Source organism: Rattus norvegicus, chromosome X, assembly GCF_021556685.1.
Source record: "Rattus norvegicus strain SHRSP/BbbUtx chromosome X, alternate assembly SHRSP_T2T, whole genome shotgun sequence".
NCBI classification, from domain to species: domain Eukaryota; kingdom Metazoa; phylum Chordata; class Mammalia; order Rodentia; family Muridae; genus Rattus; species Rattus norvegicus.
Window position 1 is genome coordinate 101,205,467 of NC_141554.1, and position 13,733 is coordinate 101,219,199.

The window sequence follows — 13,733 nt, forward strand, 5'->3', positions numbered from 1 at the left end:
CTTGAATAAGATCAGTGTACCTTCTAGAAATGTAGTTCAGTGGGTAATCTGTTTGCCTGGCATGTAGGAAGCCCCAATTGAACTACAATACAATTAGCACTAGTGTGATGGAGTACACATCTAATTCCAGCAATCGGGAGGAGGAAGGCAGAGGGTAAGAAATTCAAGATCACTTTCTACTATAGCAGGTTTGAAGTCAGCTTGGGGTACTTGAGACTCTGCATTGTATGTTTGTCTATGTGTTTGTGTGTTTTTGTGTTTGTGTATTTGTATGTGTGTCTCTGTGTGTGTGTGTTGTATGCATACATGCATGCATGCGTACATACATACATACATATATATATGCATACATATGTATGGCTCCAGATTATTTTGCTTGGTTTCTTTCTCTTCTGAGTAAAGTCTTCCATCATACTCACCTTTTCTAAAATGGCTATTTCCATTTTGCCTAGATACTTATGCAGTATGGTATTTTAAAGCTAGACTGAACTATGCAGAATTTCTATGGTAATTTCTTTGTTTTTTGACTGAACTGTAGGCAATAAGTCCCACAGTTTGATCTGCCCCTGTCAAAGGGGCAAAGGAAGGATCTATATCTGTCACAATTTTTAAAGCTTTACAATGCATATCAATACCTTTTCTCAACTATTTTCTTTGTTGGTAGTTTTAGTTATATAAATAAACAAGAATGGTGATGTAAAACCTGAATTTGAAGGTACTACGTAGTTAAAACAATATGATGGAAATATCTGCAAAGCAGTGTTACAATTTCCAAACCTGAAACATGGCATTTGACAACAAAATATAAGGAAAGTACTCATAAAATGGGGTGTGTGTGGAATGTAATGCCTAAGAGTCAAAGAATCATATTAAAGGCCACAATAATTCAAATATCTATACATTATATACATGATATATTATCAGAATTAGCTAAATGTCATGAATATTAGAACATACAGAGACTGAAGAACAAAAATTAAGTGATTTTCCTATACTTGGTCTCATGATTCCTAATAAATTTTGTAATTATAAATAGCTATGTTTCATTCTATAACATTTCTAAAAATCTTTTGTACCCTAACTTTCTAACTTTGTTACTATCCAATACAGAAACATTAAATATCACAGGGGTCTACCTACTGTTTGACCAAGTTCAATGTGTCAGTACCTTTTGATTCATTAGAAATTTTAAACCTAAACTGAAGAATCTGACATTTTGCCATTAGATAGACTTGCAATTCTCTATGCAGGATGAAGTACCATATCAAAGGTGATCCTATTTGAACTAAAGGAATGTCCTTTGAACCAACATAGGAGTAATGCATCATTACTACCAAGAACTGATTGCACAAACTGAGGGCTTCCTGCTCTTTTCTTGCTTTGGATTTGCAATGCTCTCTGCTGCCAATTCTTTGTCTCTATGACTCCAAGGAGCCCATGTATTTCAACTACCTTAGAGAAACCATCCCTATATTTTATGGATATCTTAAGCTCAGAATTAAATCTAGTTCTTATTCTCTTCCTCATTATAATTCTTCTATTATTCTAAACACAACTCATTATAGATTTATTTTGGTAGTTAGGAATTGCATAATACCTGTACTTTCTAAAACTACCTTTGATTCTATGTGATATTTATGGCAAATAATTACATGCATTTATAATAGATAGTTATATAATATGTAGGCTTTATATGAGTACTTATGAACTAGCAAGTAAACTTTCTATCACTTGAACAATATCCCATGTTCCCTGATAGCTAGACTCTTTTGGTTGTTTGAGTAGAAGTTGTCTGACTATGACTTCCTTTAAACTTTTCAGAGACATCCTCCCTCAGCAACAACTCCTAAAGTCATATGAAGTCTGGTCCCTACTTGCTTCATTAACTGTTTCCTCTTTTGCACTTGTTTTATAAGTTTATTGTTGTAGACATTAGTCCTTTTTGTGTTTCTAACCTGTTTAATACCCTTCCTTCATTTCTCTCACTCTCTTGGTGCTCCTTCAACTGACTCTTTGCATTTTGTTTTCACCTTAAATTCCTTTCTTAAAGATGCATTCCATTCTTACAGATGTTGGGAGCCCCATGCCTGTCTCTTTTAAGGTTTAGTTTTATTCTAAACAAATGTGTGTTTATTTGATACCTTAAGACTTTTAATCAGGTTCTTTCATTTGCAACTTTCAGCATAATTTATAATTGTGAAACAAAGTAAATTGTTACCTACAGAAAAGAAATACCTTTTAAAATTGATAACTTTTTTTTCATCCTCTAAAAGATACTTGTTGCATACTAGGCATTTAATCAATGTGTTTCAGTAAGGATGTGAAGAAATAACTGTAAAGTATTTAAGTGAACAGAAATAGATGTCACCAGGCATAGTGACATACAGCTTTAATCCCAGCACATTGTTGGCATATCTCTGTGGCTGTGAGTTCTAGACCAGCCAGAGCCACACAGTGAGACCCTGTCTTAAAAACAAAAAACAAACAAACAAAAAAAAGCAAAGCAAAACACACCTACAAACACAGAGTGTCTTCAAAAAAAGGACAAAAGAAACATAAAAACAAATGGAGTGAATAAAGAATAGAGAAAAGAAAGTACATAGTGGGCTTCCCTTTGTATAGAAGCTGATTCTATAACATTTCTTAAGTACTAGATAGTTCAGTCAGTATATGGAAGTCTCATTAATTACAAAATATTTATATCAATCTAGTTCTATAAATGCTTTCTACATTTTTAAATCTTGGAACTTGAGCTCAATATCATTAATAGGAAATCTTCTGTTATTCAAATGCCCTCTGCCTCAATTTTGCAATAAGAGCTTTAAAGAAAAATTATCCTATATCTAAACTATCATGGAGTATTACCGTAAACTTTAATGCTGTCCAGATTATTCTTATTAGTGTTTCATATTTTTCAAGATATATCCATCTGCCAATATATTGATTTTAATGTTGATTCTTTGAAATATAAATTTCTGACTAGTTATTATTCAAGTTACATGGAAAATTCATATTTTTAGCATTTAGAGGACTTTTGATATTAGTAAAATTAGAAACACTGTCTATTTTTCAACAGAGTCTACATTTATGATATCTTTTTATTTAAATGGGCAATTATACCATGTTGCTAACTAAAGATTGTGTGAAGGTTAAGTGGATCTCAAGTTGATTTTTCCATGTTCTCCAACAATTGCCAGTAATGGTATTTAATTTTTCAAGCTTTTATTAAAATTATAAGTAACTAATGTACTGCCTACAAAGATGAAAATTTTAAGAACTGATTTGACTCAATTAGCCACATGATATATAAACTCTGTCACCCCCGGTGCTCTGGTAATGTTCATTCCATTTACAATAAAACAATTTTTCTCTAGTAATAACTACTCTGTCAATCAAAGTTTAGTAAAATGAGAAACAGGTTTTTTTTACTTCATCTGATGAAGTAGGTCTATATTTCTGGTTGGAGAGCATCGAGGAATTGGCAGGTAGGTATAAGTACTTTTAAACATAAAATGTACATAGAAGTATAAAGAAAATAATTTTCTTTCTGTATAGGCACTATGGAGGAAACATGGGTTTCTCAGGTTGCATTTTAACCCCATAGTGTTTATTATACTACACAGGTATGTGACATATATATATATATATATATATATATATATATATATATATATATATATATATGTTCACTGTTTCAACAAGTTAATATGAAAATGCTTTTTGGATTTATGACGCAGATTTTATAAATTAACTTTGATATTCATGATTTAGACCCATTTAATTTTTAGATCAATACACATAGAATGGTTAGCATCTCAACTGCTGATGTCTTAACATGCTACACACATTTAAATCCTTCAAAGAACACTTCTGTGCGGAAGAGTTTGTACGATTTTAGTGCTCACCTTCTTAAATGCCAAGATTAAAAATTCAGAAGGGTTTTGGGGTTTTTGTTTGTTTGTTTTTGTTGTTTGTTTGTTCTCTTTGTACAAGGACTTGGAAAGGGGACTGCTGAAAAGAAAGGCTTTCAGAATCACTTTCTCAGCCTCTCATACTTGATTATTTTATGTTTTGTATCTGCCCTACCTCGCTACCTTATGAGTATATTTAATGTGGCATTTAAATAGCCACTCCATCATAGAAAAGTTCATTCCTTTCAGGGTTGTCTCTTAATTGTCTAGAATTTTTTAATAGATGAAAAGGAACATTCTAACTTTTGAGCCCAAAATAATTGAATCCTTACAGAACCCTACCCTTTAATGTTGTTAGAGCTCTGGTCACTCTTCAGTGGCATTCAAGCCAATGCATCTAGACATTCAGAACCAGGTGCCACTTGTGCTGTCACTCTTCATTGGTACCCATGAAAGCTATGGTAGAATTTGTAGTTTAGCTACACAGTGTGCCCATCACCAGCCTTACCTCCGTGCTCTGAACAGGGCCATCTGCTCCTCTTTGGGTGTTCTCAAAACTCAGCTTAGAACAGATTTTCTGGCCTAGTCAAATTATTCACAGGATTCTACAGCATATTTTCTACAACCTGTTATCCTTAATCTTAAATAATCATATTTAAGAGAAACAGTTTAAATCTCTTCTAATGAAATACATTCCTGACCTTATCTATAGACATATCTGTTGAGGAGATATTTTGTATTACAAATAAATAGAAACTGGAGAAAATGCCCCAGTTAGCCTTGTACCTGTCTCTGATCCCCCTGCCTCAGCCTCCCTAGTAGCTAGGATTGTGTGAGTCACCCATCACACATAAAAAATGTACTTTTTATTATATTTAATTCATTAGTACAGAGTGCATAAACATAATGTGTGTGGAAGATATGTGAGAACAATTTGGAAGAGTTTGTTCTCTCCTCCCAAGTGTCTACAGGGGCAACATCAACATTCAGATATGTAACCTTAATCAAGTACCAACAATCAAATTTAACTTTTAATTCTAACATACAGAAAGAGTTAGCCCTCATGTCAGAAGCTATTGCTATTTTCTAAGCTTGGAATGATGAGTAACTTCTCTTTAATGGCCACAAATTTAAAACTATCATAGTGGAATTTCATTGCCTTTGAGAAAAAAGTGGTTTTGAAAAAAAATATGGAATATAATAGGAATGAAAGTACATTGTAGGTATTCAGTGATATAAAACTGTCAATTGAGGATAGCATAATTATTGCAATATTAGGTTTGTACCTTCTTTAGGGTAGAAATTAAGGATTTAGTCATTATTGTGTCATTAATACGTACCAAACGATACCTTACATTACTGGGAAATCAACACATTTCATAAGTAAAATAAAATCATGATTGTACAGAAAGAACTATATAATTTCATTCTTTCTCTTTGTCACTTTTGGGTTTAGCTTTGGTTTTCTTTCTCTGTTTTTATTGTTTCTTTTTTCTTGAGACAAGGATTCACTGTGTAGCCATGACTAGCTTGGAGTTACCTTTGCAGACCAGGCTGGCCTTCAAGAGATCCACTACATTCTTTATCAAAGCATGTGCCACCATGCCTAATATATTCAGGTTTGTCTTATTTTTTTGGTTTTGGTTTTTGTTGTTGTTTTTGTTTTTGCTTTTGCTTTTAATATGGAATCCCATGTAATGCGATGGTATGATTGCAATTGTGAACTCTTTTTTTTTGGGGGGGGGGATAATAATTTTATTTCCAGGTACAGTCCTGTTACAAATAGTTCAATTTCCTATGTTATCATTGTTTCCAAATGGCCAGTATTTTCCTTACAGATTTTTTTGTTACTTTTTTTTTATTAACTTAAGTATTTTTTATTTACATTACAAATGTTATTCCCATGTTATTCCCTTTCCCGGTTTCCGGGCAAACATCCCCCTAATCCCTCCCCCTCCCCTTTCTTATTGGTGTTCCCCTCCCCATCCTCCCCCCATTGCCGCCCTCCCCCCAACAGTCTAGTTCACTGGGGGTTCAGTCTTAGCAGGACCCAGGGCTTCCCCTTCCACTGGTGCTCTTACTAGGATATTCATTGCTACCTATGGGGTCAGAGTCCAGGGTCAGTCCATGTATAGTCTTTAGGTAGTGGCTTAGTCCCTGGAAGCTCTGGTTGCTTGACATTGTTGTACATATGGGGTCTCGAGCCCCTTCAAGCTCTTCCATTCCTTTCTCTGATTCCTTCAACGGGGGTCCTATTCTCAGTTCAGTGGTTTGCTGCTGGCATTCGCCTCTGTATTTGCTGTATTCTGGCTGTGTTTCTCAGGAGCGATCTACATCCGGCTCCTGTAGGTCTGCACTTCTTTGCTTCATGCGAACTCTTTCAGGGCTGAAATCTCTCTGTTAGGGAATAACAACTGTGAGAGAATAATAACTCTAGAGGTAAATAAAAGACTCAGACTGGGCTGTTTCCTGTTTGTTGTTACAAAGATAAACTATACCTTGACTTATGTGTCCTCATCACTTTGGAACCCAGAATTCTGGAAATCAGTTTGGGCCTATAAAAAAAATGTGTATTACTACACAAACATGTTTTAGCCTCCAAAAAGTATGTCAGGATGAATGAGGCATATAAGAACTTTGCCTTTCTTGTTAGCTTTGACTCTTTCACTGTTTTAGAGATTTTGAACATCCTGAAATATAGGTTTTATTAATTTGCATTGTAAAGAGATTGCACATAAGAGTGACCTTTGCAAAGTGCTTCTAAATAGTAAGTTTCTGGAACGAATCTGTATATTTTTTCTTTGTCGGGAGATAAGGAAACAAAACAATCATTTTAATTCTGTGCAGAGAAATAAAGACTAGTGTTTTATTTCTGCTCCACTGAAATGGGATGTTTAATATCTGAACATAGTCTTAAAAGGAAAAATTATATGATGATAAAAATCAAAATGTATATGAAGCATGTACATTTTATGGAAAAAAACAGAAAAGTATTCATTCTTTCAGGTCTGTTAATGTCAAAATAGATTTGAAGGTTGAATGATTTAATGACACTTGTTAACAGAGTTAAGTAGCATTAAAAAGAACAGAGATAAATGACAGCTCATTTCAAAATCATGGTATGTACTATGTCAGCTACAGAGTAATTTTCCAGAAATGGTCTGATTTCTGCATTGTTTCCATTAGAAAAACAAAAGTTGTTTTCCTCCTATTGAAAATATCCTTAGACCCATGTTACAGCTTTACTTTTGTGGTCACTAGTCCTTTATAATGAACTTAATTCTAATTTTTCAATGTTGATTTGTCTTTCTAATTTCTTCATAATTTTTCCCATGATTTTCTCTAAATCATTCTTATGAATTGGCATATACCAATTATCTAGCCAAAGAGAAAAGAGCAGAAGCAACTACCCTAAAATATTCCTCATACTTACACAATACTTTGAAATTTAATGAGCATATTTATGGTTTTATATTTATTAGTCATAAAAGGTTTATTTTTCAATTTATCTTTAATACTTCTAAAACAGAATTTGATAGAGTATATAGGTAGATAGGTAAATAGAAGACGGATATTAGATAAATAAGATAGATAGATAGATAGATAGATAGATAGATAGATAGATAGATAGATCAGCTTTAATTTTAGACCAGTGGTTACTGGCTGGACTTTCATGAGCCATTACAACTGGATATTTACATTTCATGTGACACGACATATGACAAATGAAAATGCCAAGGGTGGATCACTATATATTTAAGCTTACGTTTGATGAAGAATGCACAGTCATGAAGAATCATGAGTGAGAAAAAATATGAAATGGGAGGTATTTAATAAGACACATTTAGATACTTTATTATAATGTTCTTCAGAGGTAATGGCCTCTTTTTTCCTACACATAGAGTGAGTATCTCTGGATTGGAGGTCTTAGGGCCTGTTCAAGAGGTAAGTCAAGGAATTCTGTCTCTGGCTGTTATAGAGGAAAAAGTTAAAGGAACGGTCAGAGAAATATTTCTTTCTCCTATTCCTTCTCTCTTAATATTGGCTGTATATGTTTTGTAAGTACTTCTCTGTGTGTATACATGTATATATACACACATATAAAAATTCATGCTATTGTAATTGTGGTTTTCTGATATATGTGTGCCTCTGTGGTTTAATTTAGAAAACATATTCTACCAAACATTCTACATGGTTGGACATTAAATATTTCTGTCTAATTGAAAGATTTTCAAACTTGGGAAACAATATGACAGTAGAAAGTTTTACAATGAATTGTGTGAAATGCCTTACATACTTCATACTTCACATATTGACAGCTAGACAGCCAATTTTATCAGAATTAGAAGACCTTCAAAATGGCTATATTCCAAGAAAGGTTCTTAAAGGAGACAATTAATATTAAACATTATTAAGGTATATATTAATAGTATGTGATAGTTGGCCTTCTAAGAAAGGGCTATTTGAACATGACAAAACTGCTGAACAATTATATGAGGACACGACAAGAAGGTAGCAACCCAATCAGCAAGCCAAGGAAAGAGAGGCTACAGAAGAAACTAAATATTCCAATGCTTTCAATCAGAGTTCGAGCCTCTGAATGTATGAAGAAAAGAAGTTTGTGTTGGTGAAAGCACCCAATGTGTGATACTATAACGGCAGTTCTAACAAACAAATATATTTACATATATAGTGGTTTTAATAAGTATTGACATCTAGTGGTTGCTTCTAAATTATTATTAGATCACATTCCTTAACGCAAAGTTACAGCTTTACGCAGAATGCAAGAGAGCAGTATGACAAACTGTCCACCATGCACAGCAATATGTTGAAACTGTATGAGAGTCTGGGAGAATACTTCATTTTTGATCCGAACATAGTAACCATAGAAGAATTTTTTGGTGATCTCAACACCTTCAGAACCCTTTTTTTGGTGAGTAATATATTTTAAAACATGGTGAGTCCTGTTTTTTTTTTTGTTTGTTTGTTTTTTTTGTCTTTTTTAACTTGTATTGAAATTTTTATGTATCTAATAAATCTACGGATTTCATATTATAGAACTTTTGTCACAGCAAAAAGGTCAGTTGAAACATTCTTTGTCATTTGAGGGGTGTTTCTGTCACCAACTTATGGGACAGAATGGGACACTGTTAATCAGTGCAATTGCCCATAAAATAGTTTCAATCTGAGGACTTAGACAATGTGTGAGGTGAGAAAAGTCTTGTAGAAACTACTTCCTACTAGTTCCTGAGACATAAATCAGAGTACATCCTTACATTTTAATCCAGCAACTCTAGAAATAGTACAAACTACACCAAACTTTAATAAATACCATATTTTCCTTTCATTTCTTTGCTGAGAATAAATGCTGAGGTGGCTCTTTGACCCTTAATGAAGATATATATTTAATTTTTCAGGTCACTCATAATTAGTGTATGATCTGCTAACAATAAGAGCTCAGAAAAATTAGTCAAATCATTTTCATAATTTAAAAGTTAAAAGCATAATATGGATACATAAACCCACAAGCAACACTCTTATCTGTGGATTCATTTTCCACAGTTCAGGGCAATTATAGATCTCAATAATTAAATGAGGAAAGTTTCAAAGGTAAACAACTTAAAAGTTTTAAATAACTTTTATTTAAGACATGGTTAAATTTATTTAGATACTTTTAATCTTTTATTGTGGCTAACAGCTAACATGCAAGCAAGTGTGCAACATACGGGTAGTCTTGAACTTGGATTGTTCATGTAACTAACCTCTTTGAGCATTAATTGCCTGTAACCTATAATGTGTAGTTGAATAGTACTGTTATCCACTGTCTAACCATTCTGTCAGTTATTTATTGATAATCATCTTGATTTGGTGTGCTGGGCCAGAAATAAAGGCAAGAAATTAATTTTTCTCTATTGCATGAATACAGACAGGTATAAGCATTAGAATTTACCTCTCCGGTCATAGTAACAGGTAAGGATAGAGTTATAATACAAACTAGAACATGCCTAATATTGCCTATAATGGCCAGAGAAGCCTTTATGAGGAGGTTGACATGTTTAAAGGTTTTATACCTGACCTATAATTCAAAGACTCATAAATCAACACCACTAGCTTCAGTCAATCACTGATGCTCACCATGTTCCTTTATCATGGTGAGTTTAAAGTGATTTCACTCCCTCAGGAGAGAGGAGAACCCTGAAAGAAAGACAAAAATTGGAATCGCTACAAGTTCCCATTTTCTTAGTGTTTTGTGTGTTTGGCCTCAGGGTTCTTAGCGCTAAAAGCATATTGGACTATAGATGGAAGCAATAAAATACCAGTAGTGCTGAGAAGAAAATAAGAGTTCTGATTCATGTGCTACCAAAAATGACTTCCAAATGAGCTCAGAGTTTCATCTTGGGAGATCTATTTGGCAATGTATAACATAAACAAAATACACAAACCAAAAAAAAAAAAAATCTTCCTCAGAGAGAGCTGTCTTCTGAAAGATAGAAAATACAGAAGTAAAGAAAGGAGATGCCATGACAGATGAAGTCCTTTTCAAATTTTCACATTCAAATGATGGAAAAAGAAATTCAGTAATATCTGTGGGATGGTGCTCTATTCATTATAAATATCATTTATATTGTCTATCACTCAGCTACTGAGTATATGAAAGGCATTCAAGATTATGTGTGTGTGTGTATATATATATATATATATATATATATATATCTTCAAAATCATAATGTAAACTGTCCTTTTAGTTCTTTTCCCTGAGATTTCATCCATTTTTAAAATGTAAAACGGAAAGTTTAATTAACAAGCCCTAACTTCAAATTGAATGTTTTATGGAAGAATCTCAATTCCATATTTATGCACTGTCTAAACATCTTTTTTCTTTATTCTCCTTTATGCTTCACTCTACTAGTTCAAATAGTTGACTGTATAAATACTTGTTCTTTCTTTTGAGATATTTTGAATAGAATATTCAAAACCAGTGAGCTTTATATGTGTCACTGCCATACAATATAAAAATTAATTTCAACTGTTGGAAAAGTGTTTGAGGCAAGTATTTTACTTCAATAACTTTCATAGCTCCAAATGAATTATAGAAAATACTTTTCTCTTTTAAATCTGTCATTTTCCTGCTGCTTCAGTCTGTGTGTGTAATTTTAAATAAACAATATGTTACTCAGGCACTCAATAAATATTTGTTTTGTTTATCCTCATTCTATACCTCATATGCTAAAAATATAGAAATAAAGCATTGAAATGTTGTTAAATGCATTGGCAAAACTTAAAAATATGTTTTCATAACTATTAATCATTCCAGCAGATTTTTCTCTCAACAAAGCAAATATGTGCAACAGCTTATTTAATAAATAAACCTTGGAGCAGATTTTACATGAACATTAAAATTGTGAAGTATTAAGAGGCTAAATGGCCTCAGGTAATCATGGGATATGTTCTTACACAATAATACTACTTCTGAAATGGTTTTATCTCAGTCAATTTTAGTTTGGGGCCTCTACCATTTCAGTTGAAATATAATAATGACTCTATTCTTTCTACATTAGGAAAAACCACATCTGGAAAGTAGAAAAAAAGACAACAGTGGGTTTCTAAGAGATGCCAGAGTTTTGAAGAACAAAGAGAAGCTTTGGTAATCCAGGATCAATAGTAGAGAAATCCTGACAGGCTAACGTATAATTGTTAAGATACCTTAGTTGGTCCTAAAGGGAATTATTACAGCCAGGACCAACTGTATGTCATTTTCAGATATAGTCTTCCATCTGTGTTAAAAATGATTCTTTTAAACTTCAAACTTGTTTTGAGACATGTTTTCTTGTATTCTGGCTGGCCTTAAATTAATTTTATAGTCCAGACTGGCCTTGAATTTCTTATCCTCCTGCCTCTACCTCCTTAGTACTGTAACATGCATACACCACAATGCCAGGCTCCCCTTTAAATTTACAAAACATAGCAAAATTAGAAAAGCTGCTGTCCTAAAAATATGAAATATTATAGGAAATGGCATTAATTCTAGAAGAAAAAACAACATGAAAAAGTCTAAATTTTTCTGTTACAGATCTCTGAGTAACTATGTTCTCTTATGGAGATACAATTTTTTTTAATGCAGTGCTCTTACCTTTTGCAATTTAACAATTTTATATTTTATGTGCATAATTGCTTGGCTACATGGCTTGTATATCTGGTGCCCTCAGAAGCTGAGGACTGAAGTCACAGAGGTTTATGAGCTGCTTGACATATGCGCCAAAGCATTTCTCCAGCCATAGAAACACTTAATTTTAATAAATCGCCACTTGTTCCATGCCATCATCCCTCTGACAAGGCCTTCATCTTCTCTGAGTCCAAACTGTAACTGCAAATTCAAAATGAGCATCTTCATTTAGTAATACTCAAAAGAGTAAATAAATTGATAATATACAAAAATATTCAGTTTTCATTAAAGGGAATTGGAAGAAGCAAGGGTGAAGTTTTACATAAAAAATCGAGTGTGTAATTCCTCATCTCAGAGGTGTAAGTTGTTTTGACACATTTTAAATCCTTGATCTCCCAAGTTCTTGACATTTAAAGGGATCATTAGTGCTGTATTGAAACCAAGTACTTTGTTTAACCAAGTACTCTTAAGTAATAAAAACCATTGCCTAGAACCTTATTACCCCCAAGTCTCTACTGGATGCCTAATATGTTTATTTCTCTTTGCTTGCTTTGCCAATAAAATGCTAATTGATATTGTAAAAATGACCTTGAGAAACTGCAAAATCCTGATATGCCTCTTGGATAATTTAGTTTTCTTTGTGAAGTATAGGTTTCCAAGCCCTGTCAGTTACGAATTCAGAGGCAGGTTGCCTTAGTAACAATAATCCAAACGTTCCAAATAATTTCTTCTCCCCCACCTTCAAGCTGAGCTCACACTCCCACAGCCTGGATCCCTACTGGGACCTCTAGAGTTAGCACATGCAATGCATCTATGCTGACACCATGTTATCTATGGTTAGTTACCCTTTGATATTTGCTCATATGGTAGCTAGGAGTTACATTCTAGAATGATGAGAATACATCATTGAAAACAAACAGAAGTCTCTTTCTCCCAGCTTGCCTTGTATTGTTCCAGTTCCAAACTTGACAAGGTTGATTTGTTGTAGTTGTTGTTGTTGTTGGTGGTGGTGGTGGTGGTGGTGGTGGTAGTGGTGGTGGTGGTGGTGTTTTATTTTGTTTTTCCTAATAAAGCAGTTTGGAGCTGTGTACTGTGAAACTGCATACATGTGGACTAAAGGTCCAAGCATAAGTCTCTATTGGTCCAGTTTTTGCCATGAATTCTTGACTGTATAAATAGTTGTGACCCATAGGACACTTCATAAAAACAATTCCTTTCCCCTGTCTCCTGATCCCCTTCTCCTTAGAGGCTCTAAAGAATGTTTTAAATCCTATATACCTGAAGGACTATCTAACACCATAAACCCTTCCACTGTCCTCCTTCAGCACTTTTGTTCAGTCAGCTAAGCTTTTATCTTTTTTTTCCCCCCTAGGAGCCAGGAATAAATAAAATGCCAGCATAAATCCTATCATGCAAATAGAGCCCTAAGGGCCTACCAACTCCCTCTAGTTAATCACATACACCCAGATAATTACCTTTGAGCTCAGCTGGGACCACCCTAGCCACATAGCCTTGGGTTTATTTTGATCTAATGCAAGTCTTTGAAAATCAGAGATCCATGTAAAATATATGGTAACTCTATGAAGGTGAATATTTAACCAGAATTCCTCATTTTCTAGCTGTGTGAGAAAGACTAGAGTGTTTTACATACAGCTATC

General features: G+C 33.7%; 1 protein-coding gene across 4 annotated transcripts in view; it reads left to right on the top strand.

The window, feature by feature from the left end:
* Positions 1 to 13,733, top strand: part of Diaph2 (diaphanous-related formin 2) — an 839,122-nt gene that overhangs the window by 599,895 nt on the left and 225,494 nt on the right. For all 4 annotated transcript variants that reach the window (NM_001427378.1, XM_087599848.1, XM_087599849.1 and 1 more), the window contains 1 exon segment: positions 8,680 to 8,844. In NM_001427378.1, coding sequence (NP_001414307.1) covers positions 8,680 to 8,844 — 165 coding nt within the window.